We start from the raw sequence: 22,087 nt of genomic DNA on the forward strand, positions 1-22,087 counted from the left end.
TCTGCCAAACTACGAGCACGTGTGAAAGAAAGCTACTAAGGCACATTAACAAGACCTACCAGTGGGAGTTGCTCCAGTGTCAATCAGCAGGAAAACCAAGTGAGAGGGGGCCTGGCCCAATCATCACGCGTCGTGGCGAAAAGCGGAATAGAAGTTTATTGATCTGGTGGCATTCGAGTCGGCCTGGCACATCAGAAACAACCACGGAATGATAAGCGCGCTTGGTGGATTACCGCGGTCCTGCCAGTTGCACCCCTAATAGCCCTCCAGTCATGAAGGAACAGGATTTCAATCCATATTACTGAGGACTGGGGAGCTTCATCAAGCAATTTGGACTGTGGGCTGGAGGCTGAAATTAAGCCTCACTGGCAAAGACTGCGCAAAAACATCCTATTGTGACTTGGCCAGGGCTGTTTTTTTTTTTTTTTTTTTTTTTTTTTTTTTTTCCCCAGTGGGTATACTGGGTATATGATTACCTCAGAAGGGGGATTTCAAGATCCTAAGGGGTATCGATGGGCCGTTGGTGCCTTCTGGAGATAAGCTGCGTGTATACATGGACAACATTTAAGCAGCTGTCTGTTTTGCCTGCCTGTCAGAGGACCCGTCTGTTGTGGGGCTGCTACGTTTAAAAGAGTCAGCAGGTTACCGATTGCTACAGTAAGGAACATGCACAGACAGGCGAGGTAATCCCGACACCAACAGGCATTCCTTGCTCCCCCATTCATGATCTTGATTCGCCAGTTGGAGATTTCAGGAGAAGTGCATCCACGTGCTCTAAAAACTCACTCATCCTTATTAACAGAGCCCCATAGTAGAGCCAGCTGCGTAAAGCACAGGATCGGAAGAGATGGAAGAGCTCGACAGCGTCAGACTACGAACGAGCGACAGCACCAACGCACTCCACACCCGGAAAATTGGCGACCAACCAAACTGAAAGAGAGGTGCGACGACCCCCATGGAGCGCCTTGGCAATGTGAACCGGACATGTTGGAAACTCCCAAACGTTATCGAGCTGGAGTCCACAAAAGCAGCCCAAAACTGCATTGCACCATCAATATAACGATATGCAATGCCTGTCTGTATCATGGTTACTACCTTTCGGGCCGCACGAAATGCAAAAAGCCACAGTTTAGTCCGTCCACCTGAGGGATGGGCAATACAGTAGACTTGGAACTCACGTTTGCCCAGCGTTGGAAAAACAACAGCACCAACCAATTTGCCCATGGTTGCGTTCCAAGTAAACTGATACTGGAAAACAGCGGTGGTGACTCCGCTGAACAACCTGCAAACTCAATAATAGTGAGACATTGTTGTGTGGGGTGATACAGCAGAGAAAGGTTTCACAAAAGCCGAGAGCAGTATACTCCACGGATTGCTTACTACAAGCAGGCTTTGGCTAATTAAGCGAAGCAACAGTAAATAGGATTGCCTGCCCAGCGGCCGGAAATTTCAGTTTCTCTAGGTATAAAAAGTGGCAGGCTGGACGGTCGTCACATCCCCAGCAGATGCTGATCGACAAAAATCACGTGCCATCGTTCTCACCAACTAGCAAGAAGAGGACACAATCGTAATCCTGGGTGCAGTGGGCGTTGTTGGAGGATGACAACATTCCAAAACTACGGGAGCCTCAATATGTAAGCCCCTTTATTACAGTAACGCGGAAGAAGATATGATTTTTGCATGGGCCCTGTAGCAGCAGCAGCTTTGAACAGATTTAAACACAGAGAGTTAGCCGTGCTGTAGCCTGGGCCAGTACGGACTGGACAGGATGTAAAGAACATCCTCCATAATACTGACTGCTGGCACGGGAGGGAAGGCCCCACTTGGAATGTTGGGGCAAAAGGACGCCTACAGAGAGACCCCCAGCGACGCCCCGAGGCCGACCCCTTAGGGATTTCTGAAGTCGGATTCAGTAATAAGGGTCTGAGAGTTAAAGCCTACACTCCAAGCTGAAGAAGCAGAGATCGTTGCGCCGTATAGCCGGGGGTTCGGGCTAGCTTCTGAGATAGAATCGGGACTGGAAACACATGCATCCTATTTGGCACCTCGACTTGCACGTGCTGAAACTGGATGATCAAAGGACAGGTTCCCCTTCCACCCATTCATCGTTACCGATGTCAACCTGAGCAAGTGGATTAACCACGGAATTACACAGCGAAGCAGCGATGGGAAACCTCAATCGTCAGGACTCTAGAGGTAAGCAATGGACTGGCCTGAAGAATAAAAAGTTTGGACATCACCAGCAGAAGGGTAATCACAAGTAGCATAAAGAGGCCCACCATGACAACGAATTACCAGAAAATGAAAAAAAAAGAAAAAATATGGCACTCCTCAGTTTCACCTGCGACGGATCATGTCGCATTGGTAGGGAAGCAGTCGCAAATGCGAAAGCTGGCTGGTGTGGAGCCCCACACGGACAGGTGCACAGAGGCCACTGAAAAGTAAGGCGAGAATCAAGTCAGTTGACAGAGGTAAAAAGCGTCCAGCTTGGGACAATTAGATGTTGCTGAACGGGAAGAAGGTGAGCCAATGCTGATATCCTTTATACTGACTCATGGATCGGTAGGGCCAAAATGCCGAAAATAAATGGGAGTTGAATTAATCAGCGGTGTGAAAAACAAAATAACTGGCAACGGAGGGGAAAATCTGTTTAAGGGCCGCTGAATCTATTGGAAAAGGAACATTGACTTTACCCGAACAAAAGAATATGGTCTGTAAAGGTGCGGATCATGTGGAAATGCACATGTGACCAAAAGATCGGGCTTACTGAAAAACCAAACAAAAACAACCATCAGAGATAAAGCTGCCAAAATTGAGGTTGGTCAATATGACTTGGAACTGGCAGAATTAAGGGATGAAATTATTTCTAGCTCGATGGGCTATGACGGACCTCAGCATCAAGAAGACGACGCAACATATAAAGTGAGGCGAGAGAACGAGGGGTGCGAACTCATAACCATGGACGACTATCTGCGCAGCCATTTATTACAATAGATTGTACATGTGCCATAAATTAAAACAAGCCAGAACAATGAAACCTTCTCATGAGAAGAAGGCGATGGCAAAAGCTGATAAATATGGGCGAGGCCGTGCAGTCTGATGCTATTTCAACCTTGCCAACAGATCTTCGCAGTAGGTAAGTGTTATCGTACTCAATCATAGTGGTAGAGACAACCACCTGGGTGCGCTTGAACTTACTCATATGACAAACTGCCGAACACCATATTAGGTCTTGAGAAAACAAGTCTACTGCTGGCGACATGGCACCCAGAAAGAAATGTGAATCTGATAAATGGGAACACATTTCAAATTCTCTTATAAGAACTTGGGCCGAGAAATCATGGCAATTGAGTGGGATTTATACATAAGTCCTACCATGCACCAGATTCTGGTAAATTGAACGATATAAAGTGGCGTTGTTGAAACTCATGTTGAAAAGCAAGGGGTGGAAAAATTACAGCAACTGAGAAGAATTCTGCAGAAGCCACATTGTCTGCGTCACCTCACTAGAGGATCGGTCTCAAATCGTGCAATGCGTCCTCAGTCAAAATCTAGCCCACCATCACACTGTAGAAGGAGCATAAGGCTCCTGTTATATACATGTAAAGAACATGTGGGAAAAGCCTGTTGGGTTCCTTCCAAGCTCTGAAAGGCAAAACTATCCGTGGAAACTGTGCTTTGCCCCCACGCACCATGAGGTTCGCTACCACCTCCTGTGCTTCATATAATGTGTCTCCGAGCCATGCGGATGCGCGACCTGTCATCATAGATGGTCGCGACCCCGAGAGAACACTTTCTACTAGCAGAAGCGAGTTGCAAGACCCTACATACCTCATTCGTACTTGTATCACTCAAAGCTAACTGCCTATATAAGAATAATGTTTTGCATTAGTGTAGTGACATTTTAGTTATTATAGATTGTACATTAGTTTAATTTTACATTAGCCAATTCTACTATTTAGCCATCACAATTTTATACTATACAAGGTTGTACTTATCTATATGTATATATTATTATATATTAATCACTGCCCCACAAGTGTCACCTCCTGCCCACCAATCTCCATAGATGTAATTAAGTAAGAATAATGGTGGTGGGAAAGGTCATTGGTTTTGTAATTTTGTATTTTGCTATCAGTATTCCACATCATAACATCATGTACAAGTATGAATACTTCTGTTGAATGTGCAGTCCACAAAGAAGACTACATATCCCAGAGAACAAACAGGAGAACAATAAGTCCGCGACCAGGACTCTATATAATCTCGTTCCCAGGCTGGAGTGCCCTCCTTCTTCTCCTCGAACTCTCTGCGAGAGTGGGAAGCGTTCCAGCCGTGTCGCCTAGAGTTCACAGTAGGCCTCTCGGTTTTCGGAGACTCTCTCTCTCTCTTCTGTTTCGTTCGATTTTGTTAGCCTCTCTTAATTATATTATATTGTGTTATCTTGTATTTCGATATCATAATTAGTAAAATAGTTTTTCCTCTTAGGTTGTCACTTGTTTTATCCCACTCCCCTTTTCCCCCTCCTTTCGGGCCCCGGGGGGCGTGGGGTGGCTTCCCCTGTCACGGGCATAGGTAAATCTAAGTAACCCGTGACATTGCTGCTGCTCAATGGAGACTGGATGCTGTGAAGGATCACAGGGTGACTTGCTCGATGCGGACATCTACAGAGAAGTGAGCTGATCAAAGGAGAACCACTGAACTATTGAACACTGCTGAATATCCTCCTGTATCTGGTCACTGTGAAACAAGTCTGCTTCATAGGACATAAGCTCAAATCTAGTTCAAATTTTTGAGTAATAGGAACTGTTGCAGTTTAGCAGGAAAAAACTGCAGTGGACACCAAAAGATTACCTCGGTTTTCTTTGTGCAATGTTCCTAAAGGTCTACTGCTGCAATATTTGTCATTTCTTAGCAACTCAGGGAAAGATGCAGGAAATGTTGTGGTAAGAGCAGCAAGGCTGGTAACTGCAGACATAGTTCCTCAGTACACAGAACTTCAAGATAAGACAGTAAAAGGGGTGATGATAAGGCGCAGGTGAAAGGCAGGATGAGGTCAGGTTTGTCTTATGTAGGGTAAATTGGGTTTAGCTTGTACTAGTAAAGATAGCAACAACTTCACCTGGATTATTATCCTGCTGCTTTGTTAGTTCATCGCTTTCTCATCCAACTTAAACTTAAAAGGGAAATATAAAAAGCCCAGTTGAGTGAATCCTGCTGTCCCTTTAACCAGAAAATGCTAAATGAAGTAGGAAGCTGATCTTGGAGGGCAGTGTGCTTAGATGAGTACAATCTAAAAGTGGAATAATCCCTGAGGTCTCTCATTTTGCTTGCTATAATTTGGGCAGAAAGCAATCATGTGTGAATTTTTCAGAGCTATAATGCACAGGTGTCCTTCTGCCTGCAGTGGCAGTGAAAGTAGCCATTCTGCTGTTCTGTAAAAGGGTGGGAGGTACAGAATCTCTCTTTCAAAACTCGACACTGCTGCTGAATATTTCTGACACTGTTTTGAGCATGATGGATAATTCTGTGGAGAAGTAGAAAATGGAGAAATGTGTTCTGATGGTCCTGAGAGATAAGCTTCTTTTTCCTGGGTGGAAATGTGTATGGTTGGACAAGTGCTCACTAATACCTGAGGAGGATTCATTATAACTGGTTTTAATCCTTCCTGAGGCAGGAAGAAAAAGGTTAATTGCCTGGTGAGAGGCATTTAACTGGCCTGCAGACTGCTCAAAGAAATGGGGGAGGGAGGATTGGTCAGAATGAGAAGGTAGGCTGGTATTTCACAGCTCTGTTGTTCCCAGTCTGCTTATTGTAGCCAGTGATAGCAGCTAGATTGTGCTGAGCAGTTTGTAGAAACAATAGAAGGATATTTTCCTTTCCCTCTGCTCCATTGCTACAGCAGATGTAGCTGGGAAAGTCTCAGTGAGGTGTGTGTGGAAAACGAAGTACTTTTAAGCAGGGTGAAGGCCTCCTTGTGAGATTATTTCAGTTCTCTGTTTTGAGATGAGGAAAACACCAAAGAGCTGGACGTAAATCCCCGTCTCATTCAGGGAGATAGTAATGGACAGAATATTTCATTTGCGGTTCCTTTCCATATCATTATTGAGAAACCTCTTGGGACCTTAATATCGGGAAAGAGTGAGTTGGTCTCATAACCGCTTTCCAGTCTCAGGAGGACATCAGTTGCTTTTAAGAATGTGATAGGCATCAAGTAGATATCATCAAGAAATAAGAATACATTAGTCTAATTAGGCAATATTCAGCAAACATAAGGCAGGGAATTGCTCTTAGTTCTTGAATTACTGCTGTGAGTCAGAGTTCTCAACTGTATTCTCATGCATTGTACTTTAGTAGGGAGCTGTTTTCCTTTCACAATGGAGCACTGCTAGTTTTAAAGCAGCAAGTGATAGTTGGAAAACAGGCCAGTGGTGTTTTAGAAATTAAGTGTATAATATGAAACTTCCCAGCATGCAGAATTACTGTCTGAAGTTACTTATAAATGTCTGTCATAGGTTACAGGAAGATCATTTTTGAGGAAGGAAATATTTTGCCATTATCTTTAGGATTCTGGTGCATAGCAGATCTAGTTAGCTGCTGAGAATTTATTTATTAGGGTGAGGATTGATAAGCGTTTCATTCTGTATCCTTCAAATCAGATTCTTGCTTCCCCCCCTTTTTTTTTATTGTAATTTAGTTGTAATTGCTGTGTTTGTTGTTAGAACACTCTGGTTCTATGTACTTAGTAGTTGCTGCTGTTATGCTTCTCCTTTCTGTAACATTCTTAGCCCGGCACTGCCAATTTAAAGGACCATCTTAAATCAATGTGGTGAGGCTCAGTCTTACAAAGTAATCATCTTCTCTTAGCTTTTTCAATCTCAGGGGCAGCTAAAGGCTTAGTCTGGAGCAGAGCCCTGCTGTGCTGCAACCAGCACGTAATTCTGTCGGGCCAGCAGTGCTCACTGTGTTTACAGTCTAAATAGGTAAGACCAGAAGTGAAAAAGAAAACAGATACCCTATCATTACAGAGCTTGACCAAGGGCATGGAGCAGAGGCAGAGCTGTTCCCCAGTGACCAGTGATGTCCTTGCTAAACACGAGTGTGATGATCACCGCTGTGTTGCTGCTTGGGAGCTTTGATACAAACAGGCACGTTACTCTGATACAGAGGCTGGGGGTCCTGATGGCATTAGTAACAAGCACTAAATAAACACCAGCAAACTGTTTTTCCCGAATTGCAAACTTCCCGTTTGGGAACCAGCTTTTACAGGCAGTGTCCAGCAGGAGGAGCTCGTTCTCCATTCCACCTCCTCTCCGCGTTCATCCCGCTGCTCCTCGTACCCCGAGTCGCTTTGTGCGGGCGCTGGACTCCCGTGGGCGGTGAGCTGCGTGCACAGGGTCCGTGCAGGGTACGAAGGACAACCCTACTCTCAGGGATCCCTGCTACTAGTGCTGGGGGGCGGACCAGCCCCACCATGCCCCGCGCCGGGATGCCGTCAGGGCTGCGCGCCGTCGCCGGGAGGCTCCGCCTTAGCGGAGGGGGCAGTTTGAAAAGTAGCGAGTCGGGGCCGGGTGCTGTCGGACCCCTGGGGTTGCGGTGCGGTTGGGTGCCGGTGTAGACTGCCCCCGGCAGGGCCGAGCCTCTGGTTGCTGCTGGGGTTAGGGAGACACAGCTTCACAGAGGTAACGCCATCTTACTGCTGCGTAGGTTAGTCTTAGGGCTTATCCAAACTAAGCTACTCTTTAAAAAGAAAGCTCAAAGCAATAAATAAACCTGAGGTGACTTGGCTTTGCCACGGTACTTGCTCATTCCAATGTTCTGTTTTTTTGGTTTTTTTTTTTTTTTCCTTCTCCTCTGTTTTTAATTCAGTAATATTTACATTGCAGTTCTGTTTCATACGCTTAGCTTTGGCCTCTAGTTGCTTTTATGCAGTTGGTTAAGTAAAAGAACCCCTTTTAAAACACTGTTTTCTATAAGCCAAGTTATCAAATACCTCTGAACATTTGACAGTCTTGAATCTTACATGCCAAGTCTCTGGTTATTCTTTTGTCCCCACACTGCATTCTTCCCATCCTTTGACATCTGTATTGCATACCTGGTCACCATAAGAGTGTTGTGTTTTAGCGGTTCTAGGTCTAAGTAAATCCTGTTATTACTGTTCAGTTTTAGCCATCCCAAAAGAACCTTCTTACCTTCCAGTGCCATTTAGCACAAAGAATTCCTTTTCAACTCACTGCTGAGTATTTTGGGGCTTGCTTCTTTCTCAGAAACCCATGTCTTGCAAGCATTGTGGAGTCTTTGTTCTTATTGCTGTGATCCCCTAATGATCAAATATTAGGAGATATAATTCAACTGAACTGTTTTCTGTATGGAAAGACTATTTCTTGTGACTTAGGCATACTATACATGCGTACCTTCTTTCCTACTCTTTAGCAAGGAGAGGGTGTAATTGCACAGTCATGTCCCAAGCAGCCTTCAAAAACTGTTTTATTTGCCTTATAGACCAAGGGAGTATGGCTGCTAAGAAGCTGAGAAGAGCAAAGTTGTCTCAGGAGCTGTGTGAGAGACTAAGCCGCTATCAGATCACTACCTGCCAGGTGAAAGGGTTATTCTATGGCTTTGGATTATTTTTATTTTATTAAATTTCTATGTTTAATTTACATGAAGCTTTACTGTCTAGGAGTATTTCTGGCTCAGTCTGTCTGCTTGCATTGCAAAAATGCTGCTTTAAGATGATGGATGGCTAAGGCATTTAAATGTGGATATACCTCTTTCCTCTTGGGGTGGGGGAAAAATATTTTAGGAGAGCTGTGTAGCTACTATTTGTAAGTTGGCCTTCATGATCCCTCTGCAAAAACACATGTACATTATGTAATCTAGCATCTGTGAATGTGTTATTAAGCTATTCTATCAGTTATGGGTTGGTTCATCAATAAATACAGAAAGTTGTTACAAATGTTTCTTTAAAGAGACTTGAGGCCCTATGTATTTCTGTAGTGTTCATGATAAATGCAAGATCTGTTCCTAGAATTGCAACCTAAAAAATGCATTGTAGTCTGAATGCTTTTTGGGTTGATAGACACCTCTGTGGGTAAAAAGGTGTTATCTCATTGCGACTTTATCACAATACTTAAATTTTTAATTGCTTTATACTGTGCCTTTTAAAATATAAATACAGTTTCTTCTGTGATAGCTTTATGATCTTTAAGGTCCCTTCCAACCTAAACCATTCTATGACTCCCTGACTTACTGGCACCAGAGAATGGTAGAAGAGGTATGAGAAAGCACTGCATAATGTGGCACAGTTGGTAAATCTGGCCTTTGGAATGTATACTAGTAATGTATAAATTGTATTAGTTTAGTCTTTAGTCTTGATCTCCTGGTTAAGCTCTCTGAACTGTTTTATCTTCTTTCAGGACTTCTTATGTCTTTCACTCTTGGAGCTAATGAAAGTGACAGGACAGAGCTACAGAAATGTGCAGAAGCTTCTTCGGAAAGTCAGCCTAGCTTGTGCTCCCAAAATGCAAACAGTAAGTATGCTTGTGTTGGTTCTATTTTTAATTTTTTGTTGGAGAAAAAGCTAAACAATGTTGCTTTTTTTTTTTTTTAAGGGAGTGGGGTGATCTAGCTTTGTGCTGTCTCAGTTTGATTGCATAATGAGATAATAGTTTTATGTCTAAGTTTAGATTCATGGATGACTTTAGTTTGAGATGGTAGCTTCTATTAGACATTTTAGCTTAAGGAGGTTGTTTAGACTTACAAAATTGGTCCTGAGTCCCATAGGGTAATGTACCATTGTCTCTTGCATTCCAGCATATGAAAATTAATTCTTTTAAAGGAAGCATTAACTAATAGAAGCAAAGAATAAGAATCACTGAATGAAGTTTTAGTGTCTGTGTTACTCTGGAAAATGAGATTGGAAGATTGTTTTTCCATGGGAGGAGGGGTCTGTAACTGAGAACTGGAATAGTCAGCTTACTTGCATGTACTAAATCAGTCTATCCTGATGAAAGCAAATGTGAGAATTTCTCTATTTCCACCAAGAAAAAAATAAAGCATTTCCTAACCTGTGCTTTTTGTTGTTCCTTTTTTCTTTTTTTCTTTGTTTTTCTTTGTTGTAGGCTTATGAAATGAAAGTGAGGAGGTCTGTCAATCCCTCTGCAGCCTTTTTACCCACCTCACTGCATAGTCTGGATAAAGCCTTGCATGGTGGAATACCCTGTGGATCCCTCACAGAGGTGACTTTTTAATGTATTTTAATACAGTTGTACACTACACCTAAAATCAAATGTCACTGGTTGGCCTGTCTTGTCAGGTGATTTAAACACAAAATGAACAAACCAATTTGATTGAGAAGCACTTTTGGGTTGTTTTTTTTTTCTGTAGCCTGTCAGGTTAGTAAGAAAATGGGGAAGAAAAAAAAATAGGTGATTTGGTGACTGTTTTCCTATGAAAAAATAGTTAAATTTTTCCAGGAAAAGTGGGAGAATTGTTATTTGGATTGTATGGTGAGAAGTGAACAGTGTGGCTTAGTGGTCAGAACATGAGGTGCTGAGTCAGGAGCCCATCTGTTTAGTACCTTCTCACTGATTTATTAAGTCTTTAGGTTTTGGGATGGAAAAATGAGTAATTAAGACAAAAATAGGAAGTATACAGGAATGGAAATTATACATTTTTATGTGTAAGTTTAACTGATCTTTACAATAAATGTATAATGAATTATTTTTTGAAAAGACATTGCAACTAAGTCTTGTAATTACGTCCATATCTATTATAACACAAGGTGAAATCACCCACAAAAATCTAGTGGAGACTTCAAATATGCTAGAATTTAAGCAATGCTGAGTTCAAACTATGAAAGCTGGTGCCAGAAAGTAGAAGCTTGGGTTGCTTTTTTTCTGTTTGTTTGTTTTTAAAAAAAAAAAAGTATTTTGTTTTCCTCTTTGGTATGAGCTCTGTACGTTGATTAGGGCACATATTAGGGGTTTGTCTGCAAGTGTAAGGCAGGAAACAATTCACTCTGCGTAGTCTGGTTTCTATCATTTAAGATCTGATTTTGGAATAAAAGCATTTTTTGTGAAAGTCACAAGACCAGAATTAGTTTCAAAGTTGGCAGCACTGCAAGTATTTTTCAACATGATTGTTAGATGAAATTGCATTAGTAAGCTATCAGATGTCAGTTGGTGCTGCTGTGATGCTTTACAGTAGCATATGAACATTTCACAGGTTGTGTTCTGCTTCTGCTCAAGTGATTTTGGAGCTTAATCATTCTAATTTGCACTTCTGTAACTTCCTGGAGCATAGCTGCCCAGCAGATTATCCTCTGGTATTTTTGTTGTTAGGCGGATGTTCCATGTCTGAGAGAAGTTCTCTTCAAAAGTACATGGTGTGCAGCACTTAAATCCTGACTGGTGTGGTTTAATCGTCGCCTTCCTCATACTTTAACCAACAGTGAGGGTGGCTGGGAACTTTAATACTTGAAATTCGAATGGTTGAGCCACAGGGTTGAGTTCTGGTGGTTTCTTCTAAGCCAAACCTACTCACTTTTTGAGTGCCAGAGGGATTTGATTTGCATTTCACTGTCTCAGATCATTTTTTCCCAAACCTCTATTAGTTTTTAAGTTGGAAATTAAGTCATAACTGAAGTTTTGTGGTTAAATGTCAGAACTTTTTGCCAGCTCCTCTGAGGAAAAACTAAAGTAATGACTTTGTGAATATTGAGGGTTTGATTCCTGGATAGCTGAAGGAGAATTAGTTCCTTGTGACTTCATCCAAGCCCTTCATGAGTGCCAGGGAAAATAATATATATCCTATGGAAAAATAAAAGTATATTTTATTAGACAGAGGTAAAATAAACTATTGTATTCTTCACATTTCTGCCTGGGTGGATTTTTTTGATTTTCAAAGTAAATTTACACTGTAGCAAACTAAGTTTTTTGTTGTTCTTTTTTGTAGTCATTCACTTTAAATTAAACCAGAGGCAGCTAAGGGTGTGTTTGTGGTTTTTTTTTTTAAGAATGAAGATTGTATTGATCAAAACACTTGCTGAATTGGTGGTAACCATAATAAAATGTGATGGCTGTATATATAGTTGTTTATTGTGGATTATTTTAAATCCCACACTTAAAAAGAATGGCGATAAAAGATGAATTGCTTGGGGGACATTCTCTAATGCTCCACTGGATGGCTTTCTCATACTGTCTATTACTGCAATGCTCCTCATCTTTCTCTGATCTGATGCATGTATTCTCAGACATGTTCACGGCATCTCTGCTGCATTAATTACTGCAATGAGCAGTGAAATGAATATTGATTCCAAGACACTTCCCAGGCAGGCCTCAAAATACAGACCGTTTGAGGTTTCCTTACAGCTGTCCAAACATTTTAATTTAGCAGCTGGATTGATGCCCTTCTCTCATTCATTTCAAATCTTGTAAACTAGAAACAGCTGGTGAGACTCCTTGGCTATTACAGTCTGAGAAATGTGCATGGTTTCTTCAAATCTTATATAGGTTTTAGGTTCACATGAAAATGTGACAACTATTGTATCTACAATATTATGTAATTAAATATGATTGATGACAGATAATTACTTAAGTACAATTCATTACTGATTTTTAATTCACTAAATGCAGTATGCATTTCTAAACAAATGCTAATGCTTCTCTTGTGCTGAAACTTGAAGTGGATTGACTGATCTAACTTGGTTTTCAAGCCTTGTTTTAACTGAAAGCGATGCAAGAGATTTTAACTAAAGAGCAAATTCTTAGCTCCTATTAAATTGTAGCACAGGTGTAGTCACTGGGGCAGCTAACATCTTTCTGATGTGTGATTCATATTGCACATTCAGACTGCTTGGGATACAAGCTTTTGTTTTTGTGCTTTCCAGGTGAATCTTGATTATAACAAAGGTAATCGTAATAGTAAGCTGCACTTTACATCTGTGAACTCAATTGCTTTTGACTGACTTAAAGCTGTAAAGGTAATTTGATGTCAAATGAATGTTAGCTGTGTATCTTTTAATCTTGCTCTATTTTAGAGGGTAGCACACAAGAGGAGGTGGAAGGTAATTGGGGATGGCTTTGGGAAAGATCTTGTAAGAAGAGAGGGAGAGGACCTCAAATATGGGAGAGTGAAGTAGGGAATGAAGGATGGTAAAGAAAGCACAAGCAGAATGCTGCATGTGAAGAGTTATTTATTCTTCAGTGATGATTTATACAGCAAGGCGCAGATCCATTAGTAACTACAAGTTGCTCTCTGTGGGCTGCATTTTATCTTTCTTGTGACTGTTGTCTTTGCTACCAGAGGAGCAGTAGGTCTTTTTTAAAATTAAAATTAGTGTGAAGTGGATACGACATCTCTTGGTTATGATTGTTATTCATCTTTTTTTCTTCTAGTTAACGGGCCCACCAGGTTGTGGCAAAACTCAATTTTGTATTACAATGAGTGTTCTGGCTACACTGCCTGTAAGCATGGGAGGACTAGATGGGGCTGTTATATACATTGACACGGAGTCTGCTTTCAGTGCTGAAAGGTAAGATGCAAAACTGTAAAATGCACACTTTGAACTTTGCCACTTTTTATCTTGGAAACTTCATTTATTTTCTGAGCATTTATAAAATAAATATGTTGACTATTAAGGATTCATTTGATATGTGATTACTCTGCAAGTTATGAAACTGTTTGAATAGAATGGTTTATTCACCTTCCTGATTTGCCGGATGTTCTAGATTCCAGCTGTGGAACAAGCTGGATAGCACTCTTTCTAATTTAAACACGATATTAACAGTCTCATATTGAAACATTTATTTGCAGTTTTGTTTGTGAAGTTAACAAGATTTTGAAGGTGTAAAGGCTCAGCATTTTGAGCAGCTGTAAATTATATATTGTCTGCAATTTGTGTATTTCTATTACAAAAAAGCTGGAATACTGCAGGAATACTGGAATACTGTGTCTGCTGTTCAGCTTTGTCAGAACATGGGAATTGGGGCAGGTAGATGTTGATTTTTTTTTAATTTTTTTTTTTCCTGAAATGACTTTTATTGGAAGAGGCTTAAATAAAAAGATAACCAGAGAGTTATGTCTACAGATATCCACTAGGTGTCATTCTTCTCAAGCATGTGGGCTTTCATTTTAGATTTATTTTTTAATTACAACTAAGTATTTTTTGTTTCTGTTCTCAAAAATCAAATCTTCGTATAGGTAGAAAGGGGGAATGTGTGGTGCTCTGGATTGTAACTATCAGTTTCTAAAATCTTGGATTCATCTGTGAGGACATAGATAAAATTGCCTTGTGTGCACAGGTGTAGAACTGCTTTTGAATAAATTCTAGAAAATTTGCAGATATTTCTAAAATGTGTGCTTTTTGTGTCCTTGATTTCATACATACAAGTTAATTGAAAATGTGGACCTCTCGTCAGTGGACTTTTGTGTAAACTCTGTTTATGGACATATTATGTCTTTCCTAAATGTATTCTTCGTTCTACCAACTGTGGGAGGAGAATCTAAATGTTCTGATTTCCAGTATTCCAGTCTGCTGCTCAAGTAAACTTCCCCTATGAAAAAGTTTTCCAGTGCTACATGGCATCTACTTATCATTCAGAGGTTTAATTTATTTACTTTGTGAAAGCTTGATTCCTTATTACCTGCACACCTTTTTCAGTGTTATGCCTTTTGTGTCTTTGATAGGTTGATAGAGATAGCAGGAAACAGATTCCCTACTTATTTTGACTCTGATGAAAAGCTGTTTTGCATGACCAGTAGCATTCATCTGTATCGAGAGCTGACCTGTGACAGTGTACTGAAGAGGTATTCTTTTCCAGAACTTTATGGGGACAGGGTGGGGATGGACCATTTTGTCTGGATTGTCTAAGATAATATAGCAAAGTTTTATCAAGATTAATACATTCCTTGGAAGCTTTTATGTTGATAACAACATGGTCCCCAAAAAGGAAAATTGATACCAAAAGACTAGCATTGCTTTCTCGTTTTGTAGTTCTTGACTAATTCACTTGGTGTTTTATAGTTTCTGAGTGACAGTTCTGTAGAATTTGAACATCATAAGCTTTTAAATAAGAGTGTTTGTCTGACAGCTCTTGTCTTGATTTGTGGAGATACCGTAGTGTTGAAGAGTTATGTCTGCTTTGAAACAGAAAGGAGGTATTTGTTTTTCAGAGTGCTATTTACTTCCAGAAAGACTGGGACCCCTCTAGCAGTTGAAGGGAGGAATTACTTAGAAGTCAACATCCTGAAGGCAATGTTGTACTGTCTTCTTGAAAGTATAAGTTAATCTTTGAGCACATATTGTAATGAAAATAAAAGCTGAACATCAGAATCTTCCTGTATATTTTATTAGAGGGAGAATTATTCTAAGAATTATTTCTTCAAGTACAGCTTTATCACAAGAGAACAGCTATTAGCATATCACCAATGTGTTAAGTTTGATTTACCATCTTTGGAGGCATATAGTGGCAGGTCTGACTTTCTGCATATGTAGGCAGCAGGTATTTTGTTATTGGCAGTGGGATGCTTCTACTGTATGCAAAACTCACCATTTTGATGTCTGCTCAACTTGCTGTCTGTGCCGTTCAGAGTTTAAGCAGCACAGTGTTGAAAAGCAGAGTGTCTTCTGAACCTCTTGTGAATGAGCCTGTTGGAGCCTGAGATTCCTTTCTCTTTGGTGTCTGCAGATGTTAGTGGGGGTGAGCTATGAGGGAGATAAAGCGATTGACTTAAGCTTATTTAAGAAAACCTTTTATTTAAATAATTTCAGGATTATTTATACAGTGTAACTGTTTTATAATGTAATCAATGGCTTTTTATTTATTTATTTGTTTTTAGGATTAAGTCTCTAGAAGAAGAAATTATTTCAAAGAAGATTAAACTCATAATAATTGACTCTGTAGCTTCAGTTGTCAGAAAGGAGTTTGACACACAACTCCAAGGCAATCTGGCAGAGAGGAGTAACTTTTTGGCTAGAGGAGCATCACTGTTGAAGTATTTGGCAGAGGAGTTCTCAATACCAGTAAGTTGTTCTTCCTTTTTAAGTTTCTGCTTTATGGTTTCCAATATTAAAAACCAAGAAGAATGGAAATGACAAGATGGTGAAGGCTAGGTAAAGCTCCTACTACACATTTTCAAGCAGGTATCTGCTGAAAAATAGTACTATAACAGCAAATAACTTGGTGTTGCTTCTATTGCTTTTTTTTCAGTATTAATTTTAGGCTGCAAATAAGGATTTACTGATTGTCTTTCCAGCTATTTTCTCAGCACTTTGTTATTCAGTTTTCTTTTTAAACATTATGTTTTATGCTGTTGGTATCAAATATGGTTTACCCTGATGGATCCCATCCTTTGCCTCTTCTACTTAAGTTAATAGAGTCTTGAAAGACCTTATAGAAGTCTGTGTGTTCCTTTTGCAACTGATAACATATGCTGGCTGATGTGGAAAGGAAGGTAGCAACAAATCTATGTGGATTTCCCCATAAGTTATTGTGGAAGGATTTACTTTATCACAGACATTCAATGCGGAGAATGACTGAAAATCATCAAAAGGCACATTAGAAGATTTAAACTTCAGGAATATAGGTGTCTGTGTCGGGGGCGGTGGGGTGTTTCTCAGTGATATGATGTGTAGGTAATCAGAAGCAGAAGTCAAGAGATATGATTGAAACTCAGCTGTAAGAAACACTTCCTAGCATAAGTGAACTTTTTGTCACTCTAGCATAAGAGAGAAATCAGAGATCCTGATTTAAACTGGTGAGGTTTCTTCCGTCTTCTGCTTTTGAGAATGTGCATGTCAGAGTTGTGAAACTCACCTAGCTAAGACGAATGGATTTCGTTCTGCCATGTAGTAGATCAAGGTCTTTTATGGAGAGAATTAAACCCTGCCTAAGTTCCATTAAGTTCTGGTACAAAAGGTAGTGTTCTAGTTAGTACGCCAAAATGAATATACTGCTTATGAAGCCAAGAAAGATGTGCTCAATTAAGAGTGCACATTTCTGTATTTTGGGAAATAAGATGCAATCCTATGACATAGGAGGTGGGTTTTATAGGTAGATACTGGTTTTATTTATTTTTTCTTTTAGGAACCCTGCCCCCCTCACTTGCCTATCTCAATTAAAATGGTAAAGCTGAGCTGGATTTCAGCCTCTTGACACTTCAGGCTGCCTCCCTACTTACATTCAAACAGTGTTGATATTTACAAAGGTCTTAGAATTGGACAACATTAAGTAGTGCAAGACTGATTTTTATTTCATCCTATGTGGAAACAAAATGAAGGTTGAACATTTGAAGTTTTCAGTTACATTAAATCTAATGTGTTTGCTTGGGGCATTTGCAATGACTAGTGTGCTGGTTGTTTTTGTTTCCCATTGTGAATGCTCTGGTAAGAAGTCTGGAAATCTTGGCCAAGAATGTTCTTCTGATCACAACTGTCCTTCTGTATTACTCTATGAGGTGCTTTACCTTTTAAGTAAAATCTTTAAATTTCTGTGTACTGTTCTAGGAAGACCTTGGCTAGAGATGGAGGTTACCACAAATGTAGGTCCCTAGGTAGTGCTGTGTATGTATGTGTAAGATGTGGAAATGAAGCAGCAGTGTTATGTATCTGCAAGAGTTTCTAGAAGGAATGGAAAGCAAAATGTGTTTGGGTATTATTTCTTCTCTTCTTTTTCTTTCATGTTCATAGGAAAATATTTATTCAGTAAGAAATAGTTCAGCATTCTTGCTGTCTGGGGGAGAGAGATGGAGAAGGTTCCTCCATTTCAGTGAAGAGCTAAAACTGAAAAACAGTCTGACTAGAATTGCTCCTGAGTTTTAGTTGCTCAGCTCATAAAAGTTATTTACAGAATCTATCTGGTCGTCTTGTTGTTAAGTAGATGACAAAATGTGTGAAGCTGACTAGACATCTCTGTGAGAAAGCATTCCGAAAGCGATGCTTGTAAAACAAATGTGCCTTAAGTATTCTTTTAAATGTCAAACTGAGACTGGAGATGAAACTGGCTAATAAAAAATTACTACATAGTCTGTCCTTTATACTTTTGTCTGGGTTTTGTCCTTAGATCCATGAAGAGAAACTGTTATTGTGATAAACATGCTGGTTGTCATTACTAGTAGCAAACATATAGTGTTATTTATCTTTTCTGTACTGTTTCTGAGAATATGCATTAGCTTAAGAGGAGCAGCTTTCTCATTTGTAATTTTACAGCACAAGTGGAAGACAAACTATGACTGATCTGTGATAGTTTTCAATTGCTTTGTGAAGTTAACAGTAGTCAAGAAGCCCTTTGTTTCTGCAGGTAGTACTTTGTTCCTGTAGATGCAGTGCACTCCATCTAAAACCAACAAAATTATCACTTTATCACTATTAATAGTGACAGCAATTACAACTGTCAGTTTCTTTTGATATTCTCAGTTCTTGCACTTTTCATTTCAGTACTTTCTGCTCAATCATGTATTTTGTGAACTTTGGACGCAAGGTTTTCATTTGGTTTGGAAAGCCAAATATTCAGTGGGACATATGCTTGTTTTGGGGCCTATGAGGAGTTGTCCTCAAAATTGATGCATTTAAGTGCATGAACTGCTTGACTTCTGTAGTGCCTTTTCTGCTGTCTTTGGTTAGGTGTGTGTAACTGTAGCAACTCAGCTTCTTGCAGTAAGGTTTCTTTGGATTTCTTGGGAAAACTGATTTGTTCTTCTATGAACTTGATAGGGTGAAGAGACATGAATGTTTTACACTGGTATTTTGAAAGTTATCTGTAGAATGAATGCTTAGAATTAAGTAGATATAGCAGGACTTGCTGTTTGTATTGTTCTGTATGAATTAAACTCTGAGTAGTGTCAGCTGAGTGGCAAGAGAGAATTGTGTTCATGCTAGCTATATCTTTTATAAGAACTTCTTTAGTGTTTTTTAAAAACACATTCTCTTTGCTATAAAGGGAAATACCTAATCTAATTAATCATATTACTTCAGTCTGAGTAACAAATGGTTGTGACACAAAGCATTTTATATTAAGGTTTCCTTCCCTGTTATACCTAGCTGTATGTTCATGCCCAGAGCTAAGTCTATAGCGTTGTTCTTTTACCAAGGATTGTAGTGTTCTCTCTTTTCCAACCCCTCCCCCCTTTCTTTTTTCCCCCTTTCAAAAGCCTGCTTAAAGTAGTTTCACACACATATTAACCCCATTCTTCATAAAATGTGTTTTGGAATGAATTTTAATTTGTTGTGCTTAGTTAGGAAAACAAAATGGTTAAAAGGGAATTACAGACTAGAAGTCTTCCTTTGCTCTAGCAAAAACTTCTGAAGAACAATTTTTGTTGTTGGCATATTGTTTAAATGCTGCACTCCATGGTACTGAGCAAAAAATAGTTTTGATTAGAAAGGAGCTAGTCTGCCTGCAGTGCTGTTGCAATGACAAAGTAAGATGGTTTTGTTTTCTGGTGTGCTTGTTTAAAATATATACATATATATTTTCAGAAGGCACAGTTTGTTTTGGCTTAAAATGATTGTTTGAAATGTAATTATATCTATCTTCAGTACTGCTACCATCTGTGTACTCTTTTATACATGTCTGGAGAATATACATTCCTACAGTTTTGGACCTGTCAGTGTTCCTTTCAGACTGTCTACACTCATAAAATATTCGGTACTGCTGAAGAGGAAGAACAAGAAGTGATAGAGCAATGTTTCCTGTTCTTATGTGGTGGTGAAGCATAGAGAAGGCAGTTTCAAATCAAGCTGGAGTTAGTTATCTTTTTCTTTTGAAGTATTCCCTCCATTTTTCTTTTTCCCCCCACTTTCTGTTAGAAGAGACTTTGTTAAAAGTGCAGTTTTCCACTAAATTTTGCATCTGGTCTACAATAGTTTAATTTAGGTTATACTACTCTAGTTTTCGTATAATAGGCACATAAGAGACACTGTACTACTGAACTAAAATTTACAGTATTTGTTTCTGTCCTGACATGTTTTTGACAACACAGAGAATAGCAACAGCTGTAATTGTGCTGGTGTCTTTCATGCCTTTTATTGAGAGTTCAGGATTTGCCAATACAAGTGGTTTTCACTGTTTAAAAAAAATAAGAAGAAAATTGCCTGAACCTTTAGGCCAATGGCCTGCTTGACACTGCAGGGAAGTACTTAACTTTTGACTAGTCCATTTAAGTTTTCTAGGAATGTTTCCTTTTAGTTTTATGTAGGTTTTTCTAGGAATATTTGTGTTTGCATCGTGTGTAAAAGAAGGGATTCTAGTCTCTCAGTAGGATAACAATGCAAGGAGCAGTTTACTAGATTAGAAGTTGTTGGATAAACCTTACTTATGTAATCCCAGTGTAGATTAATTAGTGGTTTGGTTTCCAGATATCCTTGAGTTTGTTTGCTTTGTGGTTGCTCAGCCTGAGGGCTCCTCAGAATAAATAGGACCTGCTTTCCAATCGTTGCTCCTAAATAAAATGGTACCAGCCTCCTGAGGTGAAAAGGGATGTGGGATGAGATGAAACAAACAGAGCAATGCTTATAATGTTAAAATATTACAAATGTGCACAGTGATTGAAAGTTAAAATTGTATTTGTTTGAAAACGGTAGCAGATGTTTGATAGACTCAAGAAGGAAAGAGTTATCTTGGAAATTATTGTTTGTATGGAACTGGGTGCGTTGCTGGGGCTGTTTTTTCCTAATTATCCTGCTTTCAAGGAGCAGGTTGGCAATAGCAAAGGATGTTGTTACTGGCTGGAGGTGCTATTGTAGGGTTGACAGCAGCACTTACTGCTATGCTTCCTTTTTCGGTTGGCTGAAAGCATACACAGGAGAGAGGAGCTGGCAACATACTGAAGCTACTGCCTGGAAAATTCACTGACCAGCAACCCTTTCTGAAGCTTCCCCTAGGAAAGAAGGCCAGCAGATAAAAACCTGCAAGCAAAATAAATCTGTGAAAACCACAAAATCTCATGTGGCACATGGGCAGCAGGTTAACTGAGCTGGTGTTATAGGAAGTGTAATCCAAAATAAGGAGCCCGTTAGCCACTGTCAGTTGTTAAAACTGTGGAAAGAATGTGTGTGTTTTTTTCCTTACCTGCCTACATTGTATTTCAGTGCACGGGTAGAGTTTGCAACTATCTTACACCTTCTGATGATCCGAAACAAGGATAAAATGTACCTGGAAAGTAACCCTGGAAGAAAACATCAGTGGGCAACTGTTGCACAGCTGAACTGGTGCTACTATAGTCAGAAAGGAGGGGCAGGTGTATGTGGGTTCTGGCAGCTGCGCAGATTTTGAATGTGAAGGTACATCTTCAGTTAAAGAAAAAATAAAGTGTGAATCAGGTGATTACTGAGAACAAGAAAAACATCATTAGGTGCTTAACAGCATCTTTTTGGGCTTTTGAGAGTTTTAGAGAGGATTGTACTGCGTATTATGACGATTTGTATTTTGAAAGTGAGCAGCTAATCCTTACATTGCTTATGTTTTTGGCTTTGTTTTTTTCCATCACTAGGTCAGCTTGCTGGTTTTAGTCTGTGTGTTCTGGTTTTCAAATGTATCATAACATGGTGTATTTGGAGTTGTAATGTATCCAGGCATAAGGAATTTTAGCTGAGGTCAGAAACTATGCTGAGTAGTGGGTTTTCAAACCACAGTATTTCTCCCTATGCTAAAATTCAGAATGAGGTATATAGCAATCCATAAAATAGCTGGTAGGATTTGTGGCATGCTTGCATTCTTTCATTATTAATAGTTTTATATCCATTTGTCAGTGTGCTATGGCTAAGCCATTACCCAAGTTTTTGCAGCTGTTGTTACACAAGTCTGTAAATGTAGTTATTTCCAGCTCTTGTTTTTTGTCTACTGGAAAGAGGAGACCTTATAGAGAACTTACTGAGTTGAACAAGACCTTAAGTTTACTTCTAGGCAAAATTCTGTGATCTTGATTTGAACTTCACCTGTGACATTTTCCTCTTGGTTCTTTTGTTTTAATGGTGTTGGTTGCAACGGTTGTTTCAAGTTCTGGTGTTCTGTTTAATCTCATTAAAATTCTGCACGTAGTTATAGTTCTGTAGTTCTGTTTTTAAGAACATCCTTGTGGAAATTGCAGG

At 39.7% G+C, this 22,087-nt stretch overlaps 1 protein-coding gene across 5 annotated transcripts in view; it reads left to right on the top strand.

Moving 5' to 3' along the window:
* Positions 1-7,290: 7,290 nt before the first annotated feature.
* RAD51B (RAD51 paralog B) overlaps positions 7,291-22,087 on the top strand; it is a 321,371-nt gene continuing 306,574 nt past the window's right edge. Inside the window, exons 1-7 of one of the 5 annotated variants that reach the window (XM_015864831.2) lie at positions 7,291-7,408; positions 8,503-8,597; positions 9,417-9,530; positions 10,122-10,238; positions 13,398-13,534; positions 14,689-14,808; positions 15,841-16,024. In XM_015864831.2, coding sequence (XP_015720317.1) covers positions 8,514-8,597; positions 9,417-9,530; positions 10,122-10,238; positions 13,398-13,534; positions 14,689-14,808; positions 15,841-16,024 — 756 coding nt within the window. In that variant the 5' untranslated portion in view covers positions 7,291-7,408; positions 8,503-8,513. Of the gene's footprint in view, positions 7,409-7,483; positions 7,708-8,502; positions 8,598-9,416; positions 9,531-10,121; positions 10,239-13,397; positions 13,535-14,688; positions 14,809-15,840; positions 16,025-22,087 lie in introns of those variants that run through there. The other 4 variants (XM_015864833.2, XM_015864832.2, XM_015864830.2 and 1 more) reach the window with 4 other exon arrangements.

This window comes from Coturnix japonica, chromosome 5 (assembly GCF_001577835.2).
Source record: "Coturnix japonica isolate 7356 chromosome 5, Coturnix japonica 2.1, whole genome shotgun sequence".
NCBI classification, from domain to species: Eukaryota; Metazoa; Chordata; class Aves; order Galliformes; family Phasianidae; genus Coturnix; species Coturnix japonica.